General features: G+C 51.6%; 9 protein-coding genes across 9 annotated transcripts; 2 read left to right on the top strand and 7 right to left on the bottom strand.

The window, feature by feature from the left end:
* Positions 1 to 974: 974 nt before the first annotated feature.
* Positions 975 to 3587, top strand: J4E82_002063 (uncharacterized protein; the record flags this gene model as incomplete). The annotated part of the gene is made up of 5 exons (XM_051728367.1): positions 975 to 1349; positions 1401 to 2078; positions 2132 to 2413; positions 2463 to 2726; positions 2781 to 3587. The coding sequence occupies 5 exons, from the start codon at positions 975 to 977 to the stop codon at positions 3585 to 3587; spliced, it is 2406 nt and encodes an 801-aa protein (XP_051591780.1).
* A 245-nt stretch (positions 3588 to 3832) lies between these two features.
* Positions 3833 to 4543, bottom strand: J4E82_002062 (uncharacterized protein; the record flags this gene model as incomplete). Its single annotated transcript, XM_051728366.1, has 1 exon — positions 3833 to 4543. The coding sequence occupies one exon, from the start codon at positions 4541 to 4543 to the stop codon at positions 3833 to 3835; it is 711 nt and encodes a 236-aa protein (XP_051591779.1).
* Positions 4544 to 5540: 997 nt separating this feature from the next.
* On the bottom strand, positions 5541 to 6801 carry J4E82_002061 (uncharacterized protein; the record flags this gene model as incomplete). Its single annotated transcript, XM_051728365.1, has 6 exons — positions 5541 to 5605; positions 5657 to 5929; positions 5981 to 6149; positions 6199 to 6343; positions 6396 to 6582; positions 6633 to 6801. 6 exons carry the CDS (start codon positions 6799 to 6801, stop codon positions 5541 to 5543), a joined length of 1008 nt encoding a protein of 335 aa, XP_051591778.1.
* A 2673-nt stretch (positions 6802 to 9474) lies between these two features.
* J4E82_002060 (uncharacterized protein) lies at positions 9475 to 10242 on the bottom strand (the record flags this gene model as incomplete). Its single annotated transcript, XM_051728364.1, has 1 exon — positions 9475 to 10242. The coding sequence occupies one exon, from the start codon at positions 10240 to 10242 to the stop codon at positions 9475 to 9477; it is 768 nt and encodes a 255-aa protein (XP_051591777.1).
* Positions 10243 to 11013: 771 nt separating this feature from the next.
* On the top strand, positions 11014 to 13147 carry J4E82_002059 (uncharacterized protein; the record flags this gene model as incomplete). Its single annotated transcript, XM_051728363.1, has 4 exons — positions 11014 to 11100; positions 11156 to 11892; positions 11943 to 12817; positions 12870 to 13147. 4 exons carry the CDS (start codon positions 11014 to 11016, stop codon positions 13145 to 13147), a joined length of 1977 nt encoding a protein of 658 aa, XP_051591776.1.
* Positions 13148 to 13809: 662 nt separating this feature from the next.
* On the bottom strand, positions 13810 to 14598 carry J4E82_002058 (uncharacterized protein; the record flags this gene model as incomplete). Its single annotated transcript, XM_051728362.1, has 1 exon — positions 13810 to 14598. The coding sequence occupies one exon, from the start codon at positions 14596 to 14598 to the stop codon at positions 13810 to 13812; it is 789 nt and encodes a 262-aa protein (XP_051591775.1).
* Positions 14599 to 15537: 939 nt separating this feature from the next.
* Positions 15538 to 17000, bottom strand: J4E82_002057 (uncharacterized protein; the record flags this gene model as incomplete). Its single annotated transcript, XM_051728361.1, has 3 exons — positions 15538 to 16584; positions 16631 to 16747; positions 16812 to 17000. The coding sequence occupies 3 exons, from the start codon at positions 16998 to 17000 to the stop codon at positions 15538 to 15540; spliced, it is 1353 nt and encodes a 450-aa protein (XP_051591774.1).
* A 3406-nt stretch (positions 17001 to 20406) lies between these two features.
* Positions 20407 to 21526, bottom strand: J4E82_002056 (uncharacterized protein; the record flags this gene model as incomplete). Its single annotated transcript, XM_051728360.1, has 2 exons — positions 20407 to 21285; positions 21335 to 21526. The coding sequence occupies 2 exons, from the start codon at positions 21524 to 21526 to the stop codon at positions 20407 to 20409; spliced, it is 1071 nt and encodes a 356-aa protein (XP_051591773.1).
* Positions 21527 to 23928: 2402 nt separating this feature from the next.
* J4E82_002055 (uncharacterized protein) lies at positions 23929 to 25202 on the bottom strand (the record flags this gene model as incomplete). Its single annotated transcript, XM_051728359.1, has 6 exons — positions 23929 to 24072; positions 24132 to 24169; positions 24281 to 24659; positions 24724 to 24757; positions 24822 to 24847; positions 24936 to 25202. The coding sequence occupies 6 exons, from the start codon at positions 25200 to 25202 to the stop codon at positions 23929 to 23931; spliced, it is 888 nt and encodes a 295-aa protein (XP_051591772.1).
* Positions 25203 to 26110: the final 908 nt, after the last annotated feature.

Genomic DNA, 26110 nt, shown 5'->3' with positions numbered 1-26110 from the left:
GACATTGTCAACACATGTGTGCTGTGTCGTTGGGGAAGCACAATAACAGGACCTCGGAAGACCGGCAGCCTATCTTTCCCCACCGAGGTGCCACTGCGGCCTTAACCACGGTACTCGACGAAATGAGCTACGACTCCGCTGCTCGCAAAAACGCCGCCCACTTGCGTATGCCTCAACTCACGAAGGGGTCCATCTTGTTGTAGACAAGCTTGACCAAGACGGCGCCACCAACTTGGCAACGCTTATCGTCGCGCGCTCAAGAACATCGCTATACACCCGGTGCCCCAATCGCACGAGATGGACAACTTCCGTAATAATATCGCCGATGGATTCTCATAGAGTGCAGTACGGTTCGGCGACATCAAGTCTGGCCGCGATTGGTTTGCCGCGCGGTCATAGCACGGCAAACCCTTCACCCGGGTGCATTCGAAATCGTGTCTGCGAATGATGCCATCTAGTTTGATCGCACCAGCATTCGCTTCTCATGGATCGCCACCATGCTGTGCTCACAATTGACTATAGATAATTCCTTTCGGAGAGCCATCTCCGACACGGGACAGTACAGCCCTTGTTCTACTCGTTGCCTCTCGCCCGCGGCATGATTGTAGACTCCAATCTTGATGTGCCGGGTGTTCTAGATCCTAGTTGATGCGAGAAGAGCAGGTGATAAGGTCTATAGGTCGCACAATCAGTTGGACTCTCGCCCCACCAACGTCGTGCCGCATGGCCCTTGGATACTGTTTTGATTCCGGCCGCTTTCTCGTATAGCACACCTGCCTTTTTAAACTTAGGAACTGCTTCCATACGGCTTTTTGGAACAGGGGCCTTATCTGGCGTGCTATTGCGCGCGACCTAGCTGCGATCACACATGGTTGGACGACGATAACGCATTTGCACTAGAAGCATCATATGTATATTTTAGAAACGCCGCTCTATCCTCGAAGTGAGAATCAAACGATCTACCACGCGCAACTATGGCTGCAAATCCTCTTGGTGATGTGTTGATTCTCGGCCAACCCGATGCGGTTGGGGGCACAGCGATCAGTCCTCCCAGCCACGAAGCGATCAACGCCTTCAGCGACGAGAAGCATCGCCTTGCTGTCAATGACGGAGAAGTCGAGAAGAAGGTTGCCCTGGAGCCCGAGATCAAGGCAGTCCTTCCCGAATACGATGCGTCCGAGCAAGAGAAGGACGACAATGGTGAAGACCATATCATCGTTACTGGCGCTGACGCAGCTGCTCACCTACTGCCCCTGAGAGATGACTTCGTACCTGCGGTGACCTTTCGAAGTATCTTCTTAGCCTCTATTCTGTCCGCGTTCCAAGCCGTTGTATTTCAGATCTACCAGGTACGTCTACAGTCCTGATACATGGATCGCAGAGGCTAACATGTACTCTAGTTCAAGCCCACCCTGATCACCATCCAAGGAACCTTCATCGTCCTTATGGCCTATTTTCTCGGTAGAGGATGGGTCAAGCTGCTACCACGTGGAGATAAATTCGAGGCTCGGTGGAGAGAAAAGGGCGGAGTTGGCAAGACACCCCTATGGATCACGATAATGTCGTTTTTCAACTACGGAGAGTGGAATCTGAAGGAGCACGCCATCACGTCAATCACTGCAACCTCTGCGTCGATCGCAGCTCCTAGCAGTCAGGTCTTCGCGGCATCCGACCTCTTCTACGATATGCCTCTGAGTCCCATCACTGTTATCTTCAGCACCATCTCTATTGGACTCTTCGGCTATGGTATCTGTGGTATAATGCGTCCCATCTGCGTTTGGCACGTTGATTCGGTTTACTGGAGTAGTCTTCCCACGGTGAAGGTGCTCCAGGGTCTCCATTGGCAGACTGTCAAGGACTCCAAGCCACTCCGGTGGTTCTGGATCGCATTCTCTGGCATGTTTCTCTACGAGTTCTTCCCTGCTTACATATTCCCATGGCTGAACTCCGTATCGATCCCTTGTCTGGCTGCTATGCATGCGACTGGGTCCAAGGCAGCTATACTAACCAACCTCTTCGGCGGAGCTACCAATAATGAGGGTCTAGGCTGGTTCAGCATCTCGTTCGATTGGCAATACGTGAGCAATTCCTCTCCACAATTTGTACTTTATGAATCCTGACCCTCATCTAGATCACTTCCTTCCAATCATCACTCCCACTCAAGTTCCAGCTGCATCAGACAGCCGGGTTCATAGTCTGCTTCTTCGTCATGCTTGGTATCTACTACGGTAATGCCTGGGGTTCAAGGAGTCTTCCTTTCATGTCGACACGTCTCTTGACCCAGGATGGCAAACAGTATCCAAGCGAAAGCGTCTTCATTGATGGCATTCTCGATGAGAAAGCCTTGCTACAATACGGTCTACCGAGAATCACGGGTACCTTTGCCTATGCCATGTTCATGGCTAATGCTGCAGTGAGTTTTCTACCTCTAACATACACCATTGGGTGCTGATCTCCCTTAGATTGGCGCACTGGTCGCTCATACTGTTCTCTTTTGGGGTGGCGATACAGTCAGAGCGTTCAAGGATGCTAAGAAAGGAAAGTTTGATGATCCCCACCACGCGCACATGGCCAAGCATTACAAGGATGCGCCGCAATGGTGGTATCTTGTTGTACTCCTTGTTAGCTTCGTGCTGGGTCTTGTCGTTGTGATCAAAGAGAACGTTACGCTCCCAGTTTGGGCTTATGTCATTGCACTGGCAATGGGGACAATCATTTCGCCATTCGTAAGTTTATACTCGAAGCCTGTTGATCGATGATGTTAGCTGACTAAAGATCAGAGTACCTTGCTCTATGCTCGCTTTGGTAACGGTATTGCAACCAACAACTTGTCCAAAGTCATTGCTGGACTGATCCTGCCTGGACGCCCGATTGGAAACATGTACTTCGCAGCGTGGTCGCACAACGTCATCAATAGTGCTGTCCAGCTCAGTATGGATCTGAAATTGGGCGAATACCTCAAGATCCCTCCTCGCGTCATGTTCATGACGCAAATCTACGGCACTGTTTTAGGTGGATTCATCAACTACGCCGTCATGATCTCAATCGTCACAGGCAACAAACACCTCCTAGCTGACACCGACGGCAACGCATCGTGGAGCGGCGCAACCATCCAGTCGTACAACACCAACGCCTCGACCTGGGCGCTCGCCGCCTATCTATACAAGCAAGGAAAGACTTACTCCATTGTGCCCCTGGGTCTTCTCATTGGCGCCGCTATCGTCCTCGCGCACCGTATCTTAGTCCGATTCGTCCCGCGTATCGGTAACTTTTCCCTCCGCGAGATCAACTTTCCTCAGTTCATTCAATTCGCCGGTTACATTCCGTACAACCAAAGTCAGACGTGCGTGATTCTTAGCTGGACAATTGTCGGCTTCTTCACCCAATTCTACCTTCGCAATTACCGCCCGCGCATCTTCAGGGACTACTCCTACTTGATCGCAGGTGCCTTCGATGGCGCAAGTCTGACTTGCTTGTTCATTCTGTCATTTGCTGTCTTTGGTGCTGGAGGGCCTGCGATTCCGTTCCCGCAATGGTGGGGTAATAACAGCGCTGGAAACTATGATTTGTGTCCTGTAGCGGAATGAAAGGCGAGGTTGTTTTGGCTGCACACCCTGATGGAGAGTCAGAGCCAGAAGTTTATAGTCTACTGTCGCTTTAGATGCAATATAAAGTATGCCTTACATCACTGTTTCTTCTGAAGTTCTGCATCATTCTTTCACTCGTGATATATTCTTGAGCGTTATATGGTTCGCAAGCTATGTCATGATGTCTTCAAGTATTTACATCAACCCAAGTGCCGTCACGGTCCTGTGCCTAGTAATTCTCTCATCTACCATGGTACAGGCGCGCCATCGTATCGATAGAATTTCCCACTGTCCGACTCCTTGAGCCCAGCCACCACATCCAACATACTCTCCACGCTGACCTTGGCCTCGATCATCGCACCCTTTCCACCCATTCTCGTCTTCACCCAACCAGGATCCATGCAAATGACCTTGATCCCGTTCGCCTTCAAATCTTTCGCTTGGTGCAATGTCAACATATTCAACGCCGCCTTACTCATGCTGTAGGTACAACATTTCGTCACGTCTGTCGCAACCGTCAAGCTACCTAATCCCGAGCTCATGTTCAGCACGGTCGCGCCTCTCGCTAGAGACTTTCTCAGGCTCTCGACGATTTTGGCGGGGCCCAGAACGTTGGTCTGCATGTGCTCGTTTAGACTCTTTGGGTCAAGAGTCAAGCTTGTATCGGTGCTCGTTGCGTTGATCCCAGCGACATTAAAGAGGAAATCCAGGCTAGCACCGGTTTTGGTGAGGATCTCTGCGACGCGAAACTCGATACTGGAGAGAGAATCGAGGGAGCTGACATCGCATTCGATGATATGGATGTTTGAGTTGTTGTTCAGGCTTTCTAGTTCCGAGATGTCGCCTGATTTGGAGCGGACGCCTGCGATAATGGTGTTTGATGGTTTTGCAGCGAGTTGGCGCACGAATTCCAGGCCAATGCCCCGGTTGGCCCCCGTCAGAAAGTAAGTTGCCATTTTGGGTGGTCTTCTTGAATGGGATCGTACGGGTAGGTGACCTTTGCTGTTGGCCGAATGCGACTTTGAAGTTACGATGATTGTTTGATGTGAAATTGGGGATGAGTTTCTTAGGGGCAGGGACTCTGGAGTGGATTTTCGGGGTATTGGTTGGAGGTGAGGACGAGAGAAGTTTTGCGACTGCGAGGAGTGACTTGATGAAGTACTTCGCCTCCGCGGACGGGACGATGTGGTGCTGTTGTGCCGTGTGTCCTGCATGCGGTCTACTTCCACCGGGTAAATCATAATGGGTGACGTCGTAGTGTATTAAAGGGTAATTGGAAGTAGGTGTCGTTGAGAAGTCGTAAGTATTAGTACACAAAGTACTATACATGTTCGCCAGTTCAGTTGACTATATGTATACGCACGCACCACATGTTCGCCTGAAAAGCGCCGGTCGAGAGACCCGCAATCCCGTTACGAAGTGTCAGACCTGTCAACTCTGTTACATGGAGTTTCATGCAGTACTCGGCGACAATCAGAACAAGGCTGCGATATTATGCCCTCCGTGGCACGCTCGTCTCATGTTTTCCGATTTCTGTTACTCGTACAAATTGTTGTTCTGAATGGAGCCTGTAGGATAGAGACGACGGATTGCGCTTGCCGCTTCAGACGAACCCGATGCGAATCAAGGGACACAACCATTTCCTGCATCGTAGCGACAGTTCCCCTAAAACGCAGATCGAGAATGGATTGTGAATTACAAGGTCACGATTTTGCATAATTACCAATTCCTGTATGAATCTGAGAACTATTATTCTTACCACTGTATGATAAAAGCGAAAGAAAAGCTTCGCCCACACAGAGGTTAAGAAGAACTTCTCCACCGCGAGTATCTGGTCCGCATAGCGCGGCCTCGATTTGGTATTCAATCCGCGATTGGTCTTTCGACCATCAGCATGACACATTCGTCTCCTAAAACTTCCTACGATTCGAGTGCTCCTCTTCGAAATGGTATCTACTCCATGTGGTCCACCTTGCGCTTCTCGCTGGCGCCCTTTACTACGCTCGAAAGATCGACAACTGCATCACATTAGTACGAGCAAATGACTAATTGGGGTACGGCAGGCTTACGAGGAAGATCCAAAGGGAAGTCGACACTAGCCAGCATAATGGCTAAGAAGATGTACCAACCGCAGAGGCAGGTAACGAAGCAGAATGCACCAGCAGCCTCAGCAAGCTTGGCAGCAAGAGCTGCTCGACCGTTTGCAGCCTGGAGATAGCTGCCCGCCAGAAGGCCGAAAGCGGGCACAAGAGTGAAGAAGATAAGGAAGAAGATCAAGTTCGTGCGGATGGAGCAGATGAGGTAGACTAGGCATAGAAGGCCCATCATTATGAGGAAATATGCTGTGAAAATGGTCAGAATCGAATTTCTGCATCTCTTCTTGGGTGACTTACCAAGACCGACGTTGAAGCCAACAGATTCTAGGCCTGTGCTGCCTGCGACGTTCGCGTTGGCGTACGCGCCATATGAGTTGTAGAAGGGTTGGAGTGTGGCAGCGAAACCAAGCCAGAAGGCACCGAAAGAACAGAAGACAACGAAGGGGAAGGTATTGCCAAGAATCCACTGTATCAGTTGTCAGAGAGAGTCTTCAAAGGCTTTGAGAGCAACGTACTTCACCAAGACCACCGAGAATCATGAGCAGACCACCCGCAAAGTAGTACCATCCGGTGCTTGCTGCTCCACTTCCACCAGCACCACGCCATCCCATGAGGGTCATGCTCAAAGGATGCAAGGACAACAGGAAGCCGATGAGAGCACTACCCAAAGTAAGCATTCGAAGTTCCAGATGTATATGCAGGAGGAACATACAGAGGCGTCGGGTTACCGAATGTCTTCCGCAGATCTCCTTTTACTTTGTTCGGTGGTGACAGATATAGTTTCTCAAATAGCTCTGGAGAGATCGAGATACTACCCGCTGTTCGGATCTGATGCAATGCAGTACCAGAATCGACCGAGGCGTCGAGGTGCGTTTGTCCACCATATCCATTGCCGTAAGCTAGAGAAGGTTAGTAAAAGATGAATGTGTATACCGCAAAAGAGTCTTACGTTCTTGCCGAGAGAAGTCTTTCTCCAAAGCGTTGGGCCCGTCCATCATTCTAGTTGTCGACTCGTTCCTCGCAGTTGATCCAGCTGATAGAGTTTCTGCGTCTCTAGCTGTAGTCGCGCCGAGGTGGGCGTCGTTCGTTGCGTACTTGTGATCGTGATTGGAAGTCATACACGCGACGTGGTTGTCAAAGAGACCGCTTCCGTTGGAGTTGTTATTAGAATTAGAGGTATCGTAGTGATGATGACCGGTCGAGGACGTGGTAGTAGATGTTGAAGTCTCGTAACGTGACATAGAAGGCTAGGGAACCGGAGAGTAGGGTTGATATAGGGAGCACACAATGGTCATTAAGAGTGTAGGTAACAATAGTGCTCCGCAAACCTTGAGGCACGGATTCCAATTCCAAGAAAGCGTAGCTGCGGACGAAAGCAAGGGATCATCACCGACTATGTGGCAGGTGCAGCCAGGCCACCCTGGTAGAACAAGAGTTTGAGGGCCAACCGCTGCGGTTCCGCGTTGGATTTGATGCACGTAGTCGAATTGGCGGGAGGGCAGATCTGCCCAGGCTAGAGCTTGGGGAGCGTCCAGGTCTTGATTCGCCGGAGTCATGAGGAGTGCCTCCTTAGCTGCGGACGTGGCTTCCCTGCCGACGCATCCCCTAGGAACAGCAGTGGCGTCTCGTGCAGTTACTTTGTACGCCCTGGACACACCACCACCGATACCGTCTGAGCATCTTATAAGGCTGATGACGAACCTGTGTATGAACGGGTGGAGGAGGTCAGATTCATATCAATGACGCTACGAGAAACATCATGTTTCTTTGTGAAACTCTTCACATACTCTTAGTTTCGCCGCATTGACAAGACCTCGCCGACCCCAATACCCAAAACGGTCGCAATGGCAATGGTACGCATTCAAAGTCACAACGTGATCATGACCCGATGCAGCAACAACCAGTAAGGGATCAGCAACCCCAGGACGTAAGATCGGTTCTGCGGAGTCGAGTGGAGATGAAGCACGCGAATGCTGGGGACGCGTGCGGAGCCTAGACTTTGGAGCTAAATGATCGTCGGGCCGTCACTAATGGGGTTGGCTTTGCGGGGAAAACGTGCTAAGAACGCTAGATCCGGATGAGTGGTGCAGGCGTTATTCCCAAACGTCATGTCGCGCACGGCATCTCAAAGATATGCATGAGATTTCGTTTTGCAATCTCATGGATGGTAATCGAGATAACGACAAGGTTGCGGCCAGGTTGCACCAACGTCACTGGAGTATGCTGGGGTGTAATATTGCAATCGTGGAGGTTGCAGATTTGTACAACGGGGACAATCTAACCGACTAACTCGAGTCAGTGCAGAATGTAGATAGTCCGGCCTTGTGCGGCAAAGCTGTCGTGTGTTGATCGTATGTTCAACTTATGATCGATGAGCCACTCCCATAGCGCCGAAATGCAAGGAAAAGCCCATAGACCTCAGCCCCCGCGTTTCACTACCGAGGTGCGCATGATGGCATAAGAATCTAGTGTGACTCGCGTCCAGGTGTAGGGTATTTGGCGAGTAGCTTGCGCTCATCCGACAACGTATCGGGAGGAGTCCAATGGTAGCGACGGAGACATTCCGCATATGATGATGTCTAACCCAATTCAGTTGACCATAGTAAAGCCTCGGGAATTAGGTACCATTCGCAAAAGCCGGGTTCCTAACGGAAGCGAGTAGGAGTTGAGATCTGATACAAGATATTCTGCTTGTAATGTTGGATGCTGCTGGCTTCATTCAAATTCGTAAAGAAATCCGGTTGACCTGAAGTCGCACAGTCTTTTCCACATATCGTTCCGATTAACGCACTGTTGCGACTTCGTAGGCGGCAATAGGCAAGTTTGCCAGCTGTCCAAGACGCAGACCGCATCTTCCGTGGTCCCGAACCGTCAACATCCCAGTAGGACCGCAACCCAGCATACTAGCGGCGTATGCCGCACCCCTCTCTGGCATTCGGACTTTGTGGAGGATGGCATCGCAGGAGATAGCTTCCACTCTGATGGAGAATTGTGTCCACTAAACTCACATCTTCTCGCAATTGCTCCACAAAACATTCTCCTGCTGCGTACAAACTATCAGAAATCGACGGATGTAACGCGACGCTCCAATCAAAAGCCATGTCACGTTGGTCTAGGAGGTAAAAAAGGCACAATTTTTCAATAGCGTGGTGCATAAGGAGTTGAGGGTTTCATGCCGGCAGTGCTCGGAGGTTTTCGGTGCTTTCCAGTGTTGAGATGCCGAAAGCTGATGGACAAGCGACAGGCGATCCGGATCGTCGGTGTCTCCGGATGTTTGATCGTTCAAAACTCTCTCTTCTGTCTTTGGCATCTCCTGATCTTCGCGAATACCATAGCTCAGCATGGGCATAGAAATCGCCGCGAATGCCTAGTGCTGAATACTGAGTTTGAGATAGTTCATCAGGATCAAGGGAGGTACAGATGGTAGCGTTGAGTGGAGTGTGTACAACGATGATCAGACGAAGTTTGTGATGGCGGAAGGCATGCGTTCCACACCAGTCAAGCACGATGCAACCTCGAGAAGAGAGCTGACGATTGGAGAAGTATTGGACGTGCTCTCACAGTAGATGGGAAGGAGTACTTTGGTAGCCAATACCAATGATAGTACCTGCGGACGTCGTGCTCTTCATATAGCATGTACACATGACAAAGCCAGTGGTGATGCCGAGGAGATAAGTAATCTCTTCCGGCCGTAACCTTCAGTCTGTCACCCCGTCCCGAATGTGATTCTTCTCCATGCACAGAAAGAAGCTGAGAGCTTCAGCACGGTATGTGATGATGCTCCGAGGCCCTCAAGCCCCGCCCACCTCTTCAATGACCTTCTTCAAATTCTTGATATCATGCGCAAACCGACCCAAGAACAAGCCGTCAACGCCTTCGGAAATCTTGGCAAAGGTGCCGGGCCCAGCGCTCCCTCCGTAGACAATCCTCGTGGTCCCGGTCCTACCAGCAGCCATCTTCCTAAGCTCTTTTGTCACATTCACAACATGGTCGGGATCAGCGGGCTCCTTTGCGCCAATGGCCCACACAGGCTCGTAAGCCAGTATCACCTCGGTATGGTCCGGTACTGCAGCCAGCACTGACATGACCTGGGGTTTACATTCTTGTATAGCTGCACCTACAGCTGCCGATGCGACGCTGTGGTGTGTCTTCTCGCCAATGCACACCAGCGGTATCAAGCCGTTTCTCGCTGCTGCACCAGCCTTGTTCGCGACCGTCTCGTCTGTCTCACCGAATGCGGCTCTGCGCTCAGCATGGCCAATCTCTACTATCCTTGCTCCTGCCTGGCGCAGCACCAGTGGACTGACCTCGCCTGTGTATGCGCCCTTGTCTTCCCAAAAGGTATCTTGCGCGCCCAGGATGATGGACGAGGGCTCGAGGATGCGGGCAGACTCGGTGAGGGAGACGAAGTCGGGGATAACGAAGAGATCTATGCGCGCATTCCAGGCGTCGCCGTCGAGCTGCAAGACGCCGCGAATGTAGGAGAGCGTGCTGGGCAGGTCGAAGTACATCTTCAGCGAGACGCCGACGAGGCGGCGGGGTCGAGCGATAGGCGGCATAGCAGCGGCAGCGGCGGTTCGTGTATGTGTGTAGAGAGAGAGAGAGAGAGAGAGAGAGGAAGCTGTCCAGCAGTCACTCTACGAGTACTATGTACCAGAAACAAGACGTCTTGGAGCTGCGCAACAACGATGATCCGGGGTTACCGTAAAGGGTAAACCCGGGGAAGGGAAAGCAAACCCGTCATCGGTGGAGGGGACAGGTGTGGGACGGACACGTTTGTGGGGCTTTCATGCCACATCCCATCACCACATGCAATGCCACATTATATTATGCACGATTCGCGACTTGCGACTTGCTGCAGTGCTTTCACCGTCTTCTGTGAATGATGCGCGTCTACCACATGTCACGCATAGCCACGCGTTCTCCAATTGGTGTCACCTGCAGCGTAGTCATGGCTTGTCGCCGAAAATGCGCCTTGCTTGGCGAGGCTCCGATTGTTCCTCCGTACTGCGCTAACCTCTTTACTGTCGACCTTCCGCTAAGGAAAACTGCACATCAACGCATCACTAACCCTCCCGCTCACTGACTGACAGCAAGAGAGAACAGTGGTACATGTCGCGGACACTCGCAGATCGCTGGGCTCGCAAAAGATACTTTGGATAGCTCGTGGGGGGTCAACACCGCAGTACGCAGCATCCTTGCATATCCCGCCCTGAGCTCACCGCGGGGTGCATATTCCTCATATTGTCCTCTCACTAACGTTGCGAAGAATTGACGCAGATTCTCTTTCCTCTCTTCTCTTCCTTTACTTAGTCTCATACTTCTCCGCCATGCACATTTCTCAGAAACTCCTCCAGGCGAGGGAGGAGGGCAAGCCGACCTTCTCCTTCGAATTCTTTCCGCCCAAGACAGCGCAGGTAACGATACCCTCATAACCCCCGACACGACAAGCGAGACGCTGACTTCACATAGGGAGTTCAAAACCTCTACGACCGCATGGACCGCATGCATGGCTTCGGTCCGCAATTCATCGATCTTACCTGGGGCGCTGGTGGCCGCCACTCCAAGTTGACCTGCGAGATGGTCAAGGTCGCACAATCCGTCTACGGCCTCGAGACCTGCATGCATCTTACATGTACCGATATGGAAAAGTCCAAGCTCGACGACGCCCTCCGAGACGCATACAATGCCGGCTGCACCAACATCCTCGCCTTGAGGGGAGACCCGCCACGTGAGCGAGAAAAGTGGGAGGCAACAGCAGGTGGCTTCCGCTATGCAAAGGATCTCGTCGTCTACATCAAGGAGAAGTACGGAAACCATTTCGACATCGGTGTGGCGGGATACTCCGAAGGCAGCGACGACAATGACGATGTCGACGAGCTCATCGACCATCTCAAGGAGAAGGTTGATGCCGGAGGAACATTCATTGTTACACAAATGTTCTATGATACTGACCTTTTCCTTGAGTGGGTCAAGAAGGTTCGTGCCAAGGGCATCGACGTTCCCATCATTCCCGGTATCATGCCCATCCACACCCATGCCGCGTTCCTACGGAGGGCCCAATGGACGAGATGCAACATCCCGAAGCACTGGACTGAGGCCCTGGAGCCTGTCAAGAACGATGACGTCGAAGTGCGTGAAGTCGGCAAACATCTAGTCGCCGAAATGTGTCGGAAGCTGATCGACGCTGGTATCACACACCTGCACTTGTAAGTCGTCCCCTCGTCACAAGAAGATAATCTTTCTCATACCTATATAGCTACACTATGAATCTCGCGCAAGCCACCCGCATGGTCCTTGAAGAGCTAGACCTCCTACCCGACCCCGAGTCACCACTAGAGAAGCCTCTTCCATGGCGGCCTTCGCTGGCGCTCAACCGACGAGACGAGAACGTACGACCAATCTTCTGGCGCAACCGCAACCGATCCTACATTGCTCGCACACAAGACTGGGACGAGTTCCCTAACGGTCGCTGGGGAGATTCGCGTTCACCTGCCTTTGGCGAGTTGGATTCTTACGGCATCGGTCTGAAGGGTACCAACGAGCAGAACATCAAGTTATGGGGCACACCAATGTCGATCAGAGATCTATCCGAACTCTTCGTACGCTATATGGAAGGAAAGCTCGAATCTTTGCCGTGGAGCGAACAGCCCATTACGACCGAAGCTGGGTCTATCCAGGACGATCTGATCAATCTGAACCGCCGCGGATTCCTGACCATCAATTCCCAACCTGCTGTCAATGGAGCCAAGTCTTCAGACCCGGTATTTGGTTGGGGCCCGCGTAATGGTTATGTCTACCAAAAGGCTTACCTGGAGGTCTTCGTCTCTCCGGAACACATCTCTGAGATCATCACGCGTCTCGAACGCGATCCTGAATTCACCTACTATGCTGTGAATAAGGATGGCGATTTGAAGACAAATGCTCCCAACGAAGGACCGAACGCTGTTACATGGGGTGTCTTCCCAGGCAAGGAGATCGTACAGCCAACCATTGTTGAAACAGTGAGCTTCCTCGCCTGGAAGGACGAATTCTACCGCCTTGGACAGCAATGGGCAAACTGCCATGCAGGTGTCAGTCCATCGCGTTACGTGATCCAGGACGTCGTAGACACCTGGTACCTCCTGAATATCGGCAAGTACATTCGATTACACTTACATTTCTCTTACTAATGCTTTGTTTGCAGTACACAACGACTTCCACGCAACCCGTGGCATCTTCCCCATCTTCGACGGTTTAGAAGTCAAGGACATGGATAAGCCGCTGGTCAACCCCAGCGTTGATCTTCCTAGCGCAAACGGAGACGAAGCGACAAAGGTAGTCAACGGCGGTAGCCACACCAACGGCACGAACGGCGAGCAAGCTGAACCCCATAAGGAAGAAAATCCAAGCCTAATCGATGCTGCCAAAGCAGCCGCTGTCGAGGTCACCAACGGCATGAGAAGCCTGGCAATGTCCAACTAGGCTTCCGTAACTCCAGGTCTTACTGCATTCAACACGCCAAGACCAATTTGAGATGAGTCTTCTTCTAAGAAATCTCCGCTCCTAGTCTGGTGTTCAACAAGTTACGCGACAGAGCTCCTGCTTTCAGCAGACCTCTTTCATTTCAACAAGCGCGAATCTCTGGTTCTTTGTTCTTTGGCGTATATCGGTTATGGTTGGCATTGAAAGGAAAAGGTTACGATTTGCACTGCAATCATGCACAAGCATCTGGGAGGCGTCTATTCAACCCGACGACCGTCACGAAAGATATGGTGCGGGAACCTAAAAAGTTCAATAGCATAGTGTAGGATATGGCTTTCTAAGATACCCGGTCACTGCCCTCAACGGCGGTGATCAATTTTTTCACTACGATCTTTATCTATAACTTTGAGTAGATGTCTTTGAAATAGAATAGGGCATACTATCTTCGAGTCTTGAGAGCTTCACTGCATGTGCAAAGGTTTTGAGACAAGCATATGGCGTACATTGTTGTTTCTCTATGTTTTGGGATCAAGTGTGAGTGTATAAAGTATGTGGAAAGAATTGAAATGTCGCGCCATCAAGACGTCTTAGTCGTACACACTGTTCCATCCTTTCTTCACCACGTTCCCTTTTCTGGGGTAGACGTGATGAAAGCAATGACTCTAAGAGCTCATCTCACTCTTGCCGCCGCCGAACAGGCTGCTGAGCCAATCGAAGAAGCCTCCTGGGGCGTCATCGCCAGGTCCTTGCTCGCCGTTCTCCGAACCAGGCAGCTTAGGCATACCCGTGGGCTGGGGACCGCGAGTCAGAGTCTGCATTGTAGTGGGCAGACCAGGCATGCCGGTACCAGGGAAGGGAAACGGAGAGCCACCGGTGGGCATGGGGAAAGGAAGGTCGGTTGGGAAAGGAATGTCTGATGGAGAAGGACCATCACCAGGTGGCTTAGGAAAGCCACCGGTTGGGAAAGGCATATCAGGTCCACCAGGGGGCTTGGGAAAGCCGCCAGTAGGGGAAGGCATGTCGGGTCCACCCGTTGGGAATGGGAATGGAGCGTCAGGCTGGCCTGTGGGGAGTCCTGTGGGAAGGCCAGGGAAGCCTCCCTCCGTTTCTGTAGGCAGAGCGGGAGTACCGTCTGTGGGCTCCGCCAACGAGAAGCTGGGTAGCGCGCTGCCGGCTCCGGGGCCCTGTCTTGGGGCGAGCTGGTAGTCGATAGCCAAGTTTCGGACGCGGTGGCGGACAGGTGGCATACCGTCGATGGGAAATGCTCCTGTTGCTGTAGGGAAAGGAATGCCAGATGCTGTGCCGGTTCCGATTGGGGCGAAACCGGGCATCAGCTCTGGAGGAGGAGCATGACGGGACTCCTTGGTGCCGAAGATGGCGTCGAGGTAGTCGCTGAACGGGTAAGCCGCTGTGGTGCTCGCAAGAGCGGCGAGGATGACGGCGTTTTTCATCTTGATAGTGATGTCTTTGATACGAGATGTAGAAGAAGTGTTTGAGACAGAGAGAGACAGGCGATGTTGATAGCAAAGATGGTGGCACAGCCAAAAGAATGTATGTATACCGCTAGGATATCTAGAGAATGACGACAAGAGCGAAGAAAGGCCTGCTCAAAGAGAGTGTATGAGACAACTGTCTGTGAAGAACTGGTTGATGGCCATCCAACATGAGGCCAAATCCAAGGTATATATCCTCGTCCGGAGATTTCCAGTCGTGATCAACAACTCGTTCATCTAAAACCTGGTTCCCGCAAGCCCCAGAAAGCCCAGTCGTTTGACATTGCTGGAGAAGAACGCCCGTGCGACCTGCTAGTTACAGATAAGATCGATCAAGCCTTTGCGAAGACGCGCCGAAGGGTTAGAGTAATCTCTGCGGGTTAGCGACAGGTCCCATCTGGCAAGCATGATTCGGAGAGTATAGTACGGGATTCATGCCGATCACTTCTGTAGTTTCGTTTGCGGTCCAATAGAATTATTGTGCGAGCCATAGGCGCGTTGTGAACAGATGAATAGCATTGGCCAAGCCGGTAATCAGCATAAAAGCAAGGCTGCGATGGCCATGGATAGATTGCATAGAGAGACCAACATGTTTCGAGAGAAAGGTCGAGATGCTGATGCCAGGCACGGAAGGGTCGATCGCGTATAATGGTACTTGTGGGTCCGTTTCATGCGTACGCGTAACTCGCCGCCAAGAACCAAATATCGCCAGCTGATTGGTGCAAACACCTCCCGACCATGTATGCTCTGTAACAGTCACATCGTTTACTTGAGCATCGGGAGACCTGCCTGGTGTTTGGCATGTGGTAAAGGCGTGATGTGTGACGTATGCTCAGCGGAACGCAAAGATTGGCATCCAAAGTACGTCAGGCATCCTCAGGCATCCAGAGCCTCAGTTCATATCCACCCGATCCTCCTTGCAGCATAACCCCAGCCACTCAGTAGTGCAGTCACGCCTGTGAATGCAATCAGTGCTCCATATCCGCTACCATACGCAAAACCTGCACTCCAATCACCAGCATGTAGCAGAGCTTCTGAAAGCGGGCCGCTGCACAAGTTGCCGACGCCTTTCCCAGCTGATAGACACGCCCATACGAAGCCAGAATCTGCGCCTCTGCGCTTCTTCTGAGTGTCTGCGACGATAGCGCTCCAGGCGCTCGATTGACACCCAGCAAAAGCACCATAGACTATGCAGAAGATGTATAGCGGCGCCAGTGAGGTGGAAAATCCCCATAGGAGAAAGATGCCGACTGTTGAGCCCAAGGCAGAGACCATGAGGCAGGTTGTGACATGGTACTTGTCGGTCGCAATTCCCATGCAAAGACACCCGACAAATGCAGCAGCATTGACAAGAATGATTGTGACAGTGCTTTCGATGCTACCTGCACCAATGGACCGGGCGAAAGTGGGTAGATAGATTGCTGGTAGAAAGAATCCAAGGCTCTGGATGATATTGCCGGACTGTAGAATCAGGTAGTTGGAACAGGTCCAGAACGACAGGTCGAACCCCCTATTTTGCGATGTTTGAGACAACGGAAGGCGAGGTTTAAAGAAGAAGACTATGGGGAAGTTGAGAGCCACGAAGCTGAGTGCGCATACTCGTAAAGTCGTCCGGAATCCGTAGGAGTGTAGCAGCCACTCAAGTATGAGAGGAAGAATGGCCCCGCTCAATCCCAGGCCGGCCATAGTAGCTCCATAGGCAAATCCTCTTCTGCGTACCCACCACTCTTCGATGTTGAAGAGAATTGGCGTCCATGCGAGACCACCGCCCAGTGCATATAAGATGCCTTGAGTGATGATGAGGTGTGTTATGCTCGTTGAAAGTGATCCAAGGCCCAAGGCAAGGCAGACGACTACTAAACCAACTGGTGTGGCCCAAATGCGAAACTTGGGAAAGTACTTCAATACAACGAACCATATCGCAATATCCATGTACATGATACCCTGGATAGGTCTTAGTCTTGGTCTTTGAATAACTACTAGGACATACCATTGCACAAGTACCCACAACGGCAACGTTGCTTTGGCCAGAGAACTCCTCACTAGTAGCATAGTATTCTTGGAAGACACCGTAAGAGGAGGGAAAGCCCCAAATCATGGCCTCCAGCTGCAGAGGTGGAGTTGCGAAGTCAGTGTGTGTCTCACATGCATTTCTTGCACAGGAGACTTACCATGAAGCAGGAAAACAAGCAGAGCCATGCATCCCTGCCACCATCAGTAGGCGGAAGTGAAAATCCATTGTCGCTAGTTGGTTGGGATTGGTCGTTTTCTTGTAATAGTTCAATGTCTGTGGTTGCAGCCGAAGAGGGTTGTTGTGGGTAAGTGGTCAAGTCGACCTGAGTACTCTGAGTTGAAGCCATTGAGTGTCTTTATTCGAGACCCAAGGCTGTACCAGCAGACTCATACTTATGTGTATCCTTTGTAGCACGGTGGAGTCGGTAGTAGCGATGTTAGCTTGTTTTTCAATTGTACATGTAGGGCGCATTAGATGTACGGTTCAGTGGGGCTCGGGAGCCCTAAGCTCTGGAGCCGTCGGAAAAGCGCAAGAGTCATGGATGGTAGCGGCACTGGAGCACACATGGCAATATTGACGATGGCACTGTCGCCATCTGACATGTCTTCACAGGCAGTGTTGAAGGATAATTCGATGTGATGTTTGATGGTGTTCTTGTTATGGAGAAGCTAGGCTGGACGGCTCTTGGCATGATGCAGGGGCGCCCCAGGAGCGGAATTCTAGCGCGACGCGACTTGGGGATTGACGCGCCTTGACCAGGGCATTCGCGACCTCGAAACATTTCCTCATACCACAACCATGATGCATTCTCAATAACAGACACCAACCAATTATTAACCTGTAATCCAAAATCACCCCCAAGTGCCGACATGGATGACTCGCCGCGATCTTCTAAGCGGAGAAAGCTCGATACCTCGGAGCGCACCGAACCGAGCCCATCAACAAAGCCGTCGACACGGAAAGCCTCTGGCAGGCTTGCGACCAAATCCGCCGCAAATACGAACGGCGACGCTGCACAGGATGAGGTCAAGAAGCCAGCACCAGTACGCAAAGGTCGATTGACCAAGGGCGCAACAAACGGCACACCGGCGAAGCGTGCAGCAGCGGCAGAAGAGATTGATGTCTATGATGATATCGAAGGCGCATTGAACGTTGCAGCATCCTCGCGACCAGTCCGAGCCCGCAAACCGACAGAGAAAGCATCCAAAGAGAACACACCAATTGCTGCGCAGAACAAGGAGGAGATACAAACAGCCATCCCGCCCAAGCGAGGAAAGGGGCGACCTACGAAAGCGGAAGTCGCAAGTCGGAACGCTTTGAAAGAGGCAAACGATGCAAAGGGCGAATCGAAAGATGCTGTCACGCCTGTGAAGGCTGTCCGAAAGCCAGCAGCGTCTGCGCGCAAACCAGCAGCTCCACGAGCAAGTGCTCGGAAGAAGAAAGAGCCTAGCCCTATCGCAGAAGAGGATGAAGAAGCAGATGAGTTGCAGAACAACACCAAGGCCACTAAGATCTCGAGGCCACGCTCGATACGGAAGCCAGCGACCGGTACAAGGAAAAAGGCTACAGCGCTGGAATCAGAGTCGGAAGAGGCAATTGCAGCGACGCCTTCCAAGTCGGTCAAGCGACGAAAGCCTGTAGGAGAGCAAGCAACCATACCGGAGAGCGCCGACGAACTCGGCGACGGCTCTCCCACAACCAACAGGAAGCTGACTGCTAGTGAACGAAGACGCTTCAACCGCACCGATCATATCGCCAACAATGACGAAGAGCGCTGGTCGAATGCGGAAGATCAGGCCAACGGACACGACGAGGACGAAATGGATGTAGACGGGAACAGCCTCCTGGATAGTGTGCTGGACCCCACAGAACCGAGTCCTTTCAATAAGCCTACTTCAGCTCAGAAAGAGAAGCTCACGCCCTCGGTCATCTACAGTAACCTGGCGCCTGGTCGTGAGCTTGATCTACTGAAGACAATTGTCATGGACCGTATTACTGGCAAACGTCCTTCACCTCTGGTTGGTTTGGACGATGAGTATAAGTCTGTGTACCAACTTGTCGAACAGACCATCGCCGCTGGTGAAGGCAACTCAATGCTTGTCATTGGAGCTCGGGGCAGCGGAAAGACGGCGCTCGTAAACAAAGTCCTCTCTGAAGTCTCCAAAGATAATGGTGGCCAATACCATGTCGTACGACTCAACGGCTTCGTTCATACAGACGACAAGATCGCACTGCGAGAGATTTGGCGTCAGCTGGGCAAGGAGATGGACATCGAAGAGGATGGGAGCGGGCCAGGAAAAAACTACGCGGACACATTAGCGACGCTGCTCGCTCTACTTTCTCACCCATCGGAACAGACTGGCGAAGTGACTGACGAGGTCGCCAAAGCTGTCGTCTTCGTAATGGACGAGTTCGATCTGTTCGCTCAACATCCCCGCCAGACATTGCTTTACAATCTCTTCGACATCGCACAATCACGAAAAGCGCCCATTGCGGTACTAGGACTAACGACACGTATCGACGTGACCAACAGTCTCGAGAAGCGAGTCAAGAGTCGCTTCAGCCATCGCTATGTGCATCTCAGGCTAGCAACAACTTTTACTGCGTTCCAGGAAACATGTAAAGCCTGTTTGTCAATACAGCCGGAGCAACTGAGCGTCGAAGAGAGAGGTATATTAGAGGGCGGTACCAAGAGTACACCGGCAAAGAAGGGAAAGAAGAACGACACAACAGAAGATGCGCTATCACAGTGGAACGCCAACGTATCCGTAAGTTCCTCAACAGTTCACTACTGCGACGTCATGACCAGGCTGATGATCTACTAGGAACTCTTCTCATCGCGCTCTTTCCTTACCCAGCATCTTGCGCCGTCCTTCTACCTCACGAAGTCCGTCCCACAAATCCTAACCTCCTTTCTCCTTCCCACCGCGACACTTTCACCCACCACACCCTTCCAACCCGCCAACGTACTCAACTCTCCGGATTCCAAATTATCCCTCATTCCCTCACTTTCGCAGCTGTCTCTCTCCCTTCTTATCGCTGCCGCAAGATTGGATATTATCCATGACTCCGACACGTGCAACTTCAACATGGCCTACGACGAATATGTCACTCTTGCATCACGAGCCCGCATTCAGTCAGCAGCTGGCGGACTGAGTTCGAGTAGCGGAGCGAGCAAAGTTTGGGGCAAAGATGTAGCGAGACGAGAATGGGAGGGTCTCGTGGACCTGGGTTTGATTATGCCGGTCATACAAGGACAGGTTGGCGCTTTTGGGATGGTGAGATGTGATGTTGCTTTGGAAGAGGTGGGTGAGGTGTTGAAGGGGATCAAGGGTGGTGACAAGGGCTTGGAGAGGTGGTGTCGGAGTATTTGAATTGGCTGAGTTGTCTTCGTCAGACATGAAGACCGGTCTTCTATTGGATTCTTATCGGGATAGCATAGCGCTTATGATTAGTGGTCACCCACAGCAACAATGATTTCTGTTCCGTCGAGTGCGAGACGTAAAGACCGTCTCTTTTTAGAAGCATTTGGAAAAGGCGTTAACCACTCGGATGATACAGTGGGTGTCGTTTTTCTTTGCAAGTGCAAGGACAAGAAAATAGCAAGGAATGGCAAGACGGAAACCACGGAATGGCGCATCATGATTCTGAAGAGAGAGCAGAGCGGTGTATGACTTTTGTAGCATAGATGTAGTATAGTCTCGTATCAGCATTAGATCCCCATCTTCTTATACCCTCATCACATGCTCATACTAACAGCCCCAGTAACTAGCCCACTTACTCTTTCCTCCAAGCACCCCCACAAATTCCCTCGCCACAATCCGGCTCGTTTGTTCACTGGGATGTAAAGGATCATACCACATGAAGCTATCCGGGCTATCCGTACTCGTACAATTACTTCCCTGCGCATCGCACAAATGCTCCACACCCTCAACATTAAGCGGCGCCCCCGTCCCGTTCAGATAGCTCGCAGGGTTGTTGTATATATCCGTCATAAGTGCGTTCACGTCGAAACTAGCGACATTCGCATCTTCCCAGAGTTCGTCGATTTCAGCTTCAAAGGGTGTGCGGTACTTGTAGACTTGATTGAGTGCCGCAACAGTGTTCTGCATGCGGCCATGAACTTCGGTGAGGTTCTTGCCAGGGACATCGGGATAGTATTGTGTTGCTTGTAGACCACCGTCTTGAGGCTGCTGGTACTGAGGGAGGAGCTCGAGTGGAGCAAGGTTCATGATGACAAAGTTGCGGCCTCCGTTCTCGTAGAGGCGTGTGATTTGGTCGTAGACACAATCCATGTAGTCTGCGACGGTCTTGCCGGGGACTTGACTGTCCGTCAAGAATGCGCCGTTTCCAAGATCATTTGTTCCAATCCAAATGGCATACACAGTGCTGGAGGCTTTTCCAGTGAAGAACTTTGTACCATTCGCGTTGCTAGCTTTGGAATCTGCGATGAACGCAGGGAGTTCGTACCCAGCAATGTCCGGGAAGGGTGCATTTATGGCAGAGAAGTAGCGTGGTGTTATTTCGTTAGAGCACACAGCTCCTGAGACGGCATAGTTGTAGAGATTTGTCTTAGAGTAGATGCTAGCGTAACGAGCCCAAGAAAGGCCACCTGAAGCAGTGGCTAGACCCTAGGTATTCTTAGCAAGAGGTAGGAAGTTGTGCTAACGTTCGACTTACCACCGGCTGCTGCCATGCCACAGGAGGCGCAGAACCATTGTTGTTGATGAAGTATCCAAGTCGATTCTCATCCGTGTAGCTGTCACCAAATGTCACCAGCGTCTTGAACTTCCCGTCACGCCAACCCCCTGCAATTCCGCCAGTGATCGCTAGATTAGCGACAAGCAATCGAATCGACCAAGAAGACACCATTGTGATATTGCCTAGTTGCCGGTGATTACATTTGCGCCGAGAGTTACGCAAGTACTTATACCGCTAAGTTTGCGGAGGCTGGCGGGACATATCCAGTGCACTAGCCATTCCTTTCCGCCGATACATAGGGCTCATTCGGGACGGCAGATATTCCATGATCAATTGCAGCTGGTACGCGGGGAAATTGGGGGACGCCAGCCCGGTTGTACATGGGAAATGATGTCGGTCGCGGGAGCTATACGCTTTGTGGGTGTGGCTGGTCGGGAATCAGGCTAAAAGGTCTGCACGTTGCGCAGCTCGATCGAGTACTGTTGTCGATGAACCGGAGATTGAAAGCTGCACCAATAGCACGCACTTCTACATATCACCATTGACTACTCGCGTTCGATTTTTGTTCTTGTGCTGTAGTTATTGCAGCTCAAAGCTTCGAGCTTGCCATGTCCGATTTGGCATCTGCCATCTACGCAGCTGACGATGGTGGTTCATCGGACTGCTGCGACATTGCGTGATGCATAGATTCAACACGCGGCTTGTGGGTCTGGTGCAAAGTCGATCTGAAGAGATACGATGACGTCGTCATTGCTTCAGAGGTTTGTAACGTCCTGGAGGGATGTCATCGGGGAACCGCCGAGTTATGCTTTCTGTGGCTCCCAGCCGAGGTCTGGATCCAACAGAAGCTTGCGCGCGTATCCCGGGATCGCAGCCATGTACCAGCCTACGCGCGCAAGGCTGTTATGCCGCCTGCCGTTAAACTATTTCGGACAGCTTGCGGGGGTATCGTAAGCGCCGTTCAATTTCAAAGTTCCTGGTTCAACCTTATGGATGTAGTACCCAGGGGGGGACAAAGAAAGCAATTGTTCTACGCTCTTTTGATGGTGTCTTATTGTGTGCTGTTCTCTCTATATGCTTTGTCTAAGGATGGGGCGTCGTAGATTTCTTTTTCTGGGGACGGACTCTGCTTATCGCCAGGATGTCGGAATCGCAGACCGAACGCAAATCGACATTTCGACAAGACAATGTTGTGCACGCCAATACTGGCATGGAAGCGTCTCGTTACGAAGCCGTTAGTTCAGCGTAGGCTCCCTGACGATATCCGCTTCCCCGGTGCACGCGTCTTGGGTAGGTCAACGCTGGTGGATACTGCTAACTATATTGGACCAAGGCAGTCGATAGCCCAACGTCAATACGTGGTAGTGCTTTAGGTGAAAACAACTGCATGCTGAGTTAGTAGTAAGAGAAAACACAGATTGCCTTTAGTGAAGGCTTCGGCATACCGAGTTTTAACCGAATAGAGATGAACCAATGCTGACGAAGTGGTATCCTGCTGTTCGGTCTCAAAGGCGTTGAAGTCTAGCCAAAGAAGTGCCCCATCGCAGCGCATATTTCGCTACCAGACTGTCGGGGAAATTGACCTGAGACCGAATAAACCTACCGAACAGATCCCGGCCTTGTTGGATGACTGTGTTTGTGGCTTCTCGCCCCCGATTTGTGGAGTGAAGACGCGATTTCGAAGGTTGACGTAGGTGGTCTGGACGATGGTTCCTTCCTTAGAATCGAACAAACACTCTCCAGGGCCACTAGCGTCCCATAGCCTGTCCCTTGTCGCCCCACCTTCCCTTGTCATCTGTTTGACCCTCTCTGCTCTTTGAGTTCTCACCCTCGGCACCTCCTTCGTGTACACGCAGCAGCACCCCAGTGTCAATCCTGCATCGACATCGTGCATGTCACTTGTCGACTTTCACTCTCTTCAGCCTCTCCAGCAAACCACCATCGCGCTCGAATCAGGCGATACAGCAGCTTGAAGACATACTCGAGTATGCCACAAACACGCGTTCGCCTCCGAGGAGTTGCCTTAAGGGAGCCGCCGCCTACATGATAGAGTAATGCCTCCAACCTCGTCGAAGCCAGGCTTGTTGCGGTCGGCGCAATCTGCCCACCCAGCGAATGTTGAGAGTATGAGCTTAGCTTGCTTGGAATTGGCAAGCTTGGAAGACAGCAAGGCTGCTATCAGAATCCTTACTATGACCCTTTGTAAGCATGTATGTGAGAGTTAGGAGGACATCTGAATTTCTTATCAGCCTGGCTGGTTTTTGAGCATTCGGAACTAGCTTGTTGATGTTTACTGGACACGATGGAGTCGTGTAGACTGCCCTGCCTTCGTCACACAGTTCTGACATCCACAGGAAGATGCTCGTGCTCCCGACCATATTGGCCATCCCTCTTCGCCTCACGCAACCACGGCCCTGTGCACCCGTGCAATTTGAAAGATCCGTAGTGCAATGCAGCACCTACATCGACGTCAATAGATGCATGCTGCATTACCGGGTGCTTTTCCGACCCGTAGCGACATATCTGGGAGCAAGTTAGACACACACACACCATCAATTGGGACGAGTCGTCATTTACATCTCGATATATAGCTTCAGGCTCACGTCCTGGAGCTCTGTACGGACTTCTTCCATCAGAGAGTCAAATTCTGCGGCTGTACGACCAAGAGTCGATGTGAACGGCCATAGCCCAAGAGATTCGAGCAGGTCACCAATCATCTGGACGCGTGAACGTGCGGTCAGCAGAATTTCATCTACTACAACACGGATATACGTACCGCGACAGAATCTCTGCCGAGGCTGGCTTGAGCGGGATCTATACGTGACTTCTCAGCACTGTTGTGGAATAGAGCATAGGTCTAAGAATGGCGGAACACGACTGGCCACAGTAGGAGACATGATACGAGATGCAGTAGAGAGGCCTTACCTGGGGACCAACCACCTATATGTAGCTGCACCACTTCGACGTCAACATCTCGGTATCTATTATCGAGCAACAGCTGCTTCAACCGACGGCCTATCCTTGGGTCACGATCCATGCTTGCCATAGCGCCCTGATATGACTGCCACCATCTTCGCACGGCAGACTGCTCCGTAAGACTTCCGTTATGGGATTGAATAATAGGCAGGAATTCCATCATCTGAACCCAACCTGCCGGCTTCAGCAGCAATTTCATATCTCTGATATACCGGGCCCATCTCTCGGTCTTTATACCTGGGAACACGAATCGCGAGTGTATGAGGTCGTAATGGTTCGCTTGGAATAGTTCGGGATCGCGAAGAGGGTCGTTGAGATTATGGCAGATCTAAATTTGTGTATACCAGGTTAGAGCATGCCTCATATTCAGTTCGTATATGGACGCTACTAACCAGATCTAAGTTTTCGGGTTGATCTGGGAGATCCCTAGAAATAGGAGGTCGGCTCAGTTTTCGTCTGTGGGTGGACTCCGGATATGGCCTTTACTCACATAGGGAATATATCGACAGCAGTTACCTGGGAATGTCAACATCTTCTCAGCGGTACGAGGCCAGTACCAACGCCGGTCTCCTGAATTGTGCATATGGTATGATCAAGTACGCACCTCGCAATCCTCAAAGTCTTCAGCGCATTGGACAGCCCATTCTCCATTACCGTAGCCGCACTCCAAGATTGCAGAGGGGTTTTCCACTGACACTCTGGAGGAGAACAAACTGTCGCCGAAGATTCTGGCTACAAGGCGATGTTGAGCGGTCAGTCTGCTCTCTTCGCGGTCGTCGATGGCTACAGGTGCGAAGTAGATCTTCTCGTCAAGGGAAATCCTTTGGAAGACTCGGCCGTGGACGCTGACTCTTTCTGAATCATCACTCATTGCGATTGAGGTCTTTGACAAGAGACTCGTGACTTAGGAGCACCTGACGACAGCTCGCAGTCAACACCACCGACGAAAAACGACTACGCTAGATAGGATGTGGTAAGTGACAGGGATGGCTCAAACCTCAAAACGATTTCAAAAGGACAGCAAGGCGCTGTAAACCTCGTGGCCTGCAGATTGCTATGAGCTGACGACAGCTCGGCAAAGGCGCAAAATTACCCGATATCGTGGCGAAGAGAAACGTCACTAAAGCATGCTGACGAAGTCGCTGCACGTCTTGAATCACAGATATCGAAGCCTGGACACCTCTCATCCCACGAAGTCAAGCGCTATCTCTTCAGCTTGCCGTTAGACATTAGGGCGATCCCCAGTATCCGGTCACATGTGTAGCTTACAAGGCTACTGGACCGGCGAGAGCCACATCCGTTGTGGGATGCAAAATGATGGGCAGATCGCTTTACTGCTTCCATTTCAACACCCTGGACGCAAGTAGTCGGATCAGAATGAGGCGTACTGCCACCAGGGGCAAGCAATCGGGTCTATAGCTTCCAAGAGTAGGGCTTGCTCGAAGACTCTTCGACAATCGTGCGGCCGTGAGACATCGTTGAAAACTCGTATCCCATAGGCCACGATGCCTGACACACCGGCCTTTGAGGTACATACCCTACAGTAGGTCGAGACATGAGAAGACCCACCATAGTAGACCTACCTGCCTAGGTCTGCCTCGCCAACCACACACTTTAGGTAAACCTCTCATCGGAAGAAATTCCGCCGCCCAATCTGCGATTCGCCATTAGAACAGGCATTACTTACGCTAGTGTACGAATACGGTCGTTAATGAGCACGTGGTGCATGGCATGCATCAGGCGGGCGGATAGCCCCGCTGACAGTCTCCTCGAAAATGA

Source organism: Alternaria postmessia, assembly GCF_024291825.1.
Source record: "Alternaria postmessia strain BMP 2775 chromosome Unknown scaffold_8, whole genome shotgun sequence".
NCBI classification, from domain to species: Eukaryota; Fungi; Ascomycota; class Dothideomycetes; order Pleosporales; family Pleosporaceae; genus Alternaria; species Alternaria postmessia.
The sequence above is the reverse complement of the archived record's forward strand: the minus strand, read 5'-3'. Positions and strand labels throughout refer to the sequence as shown.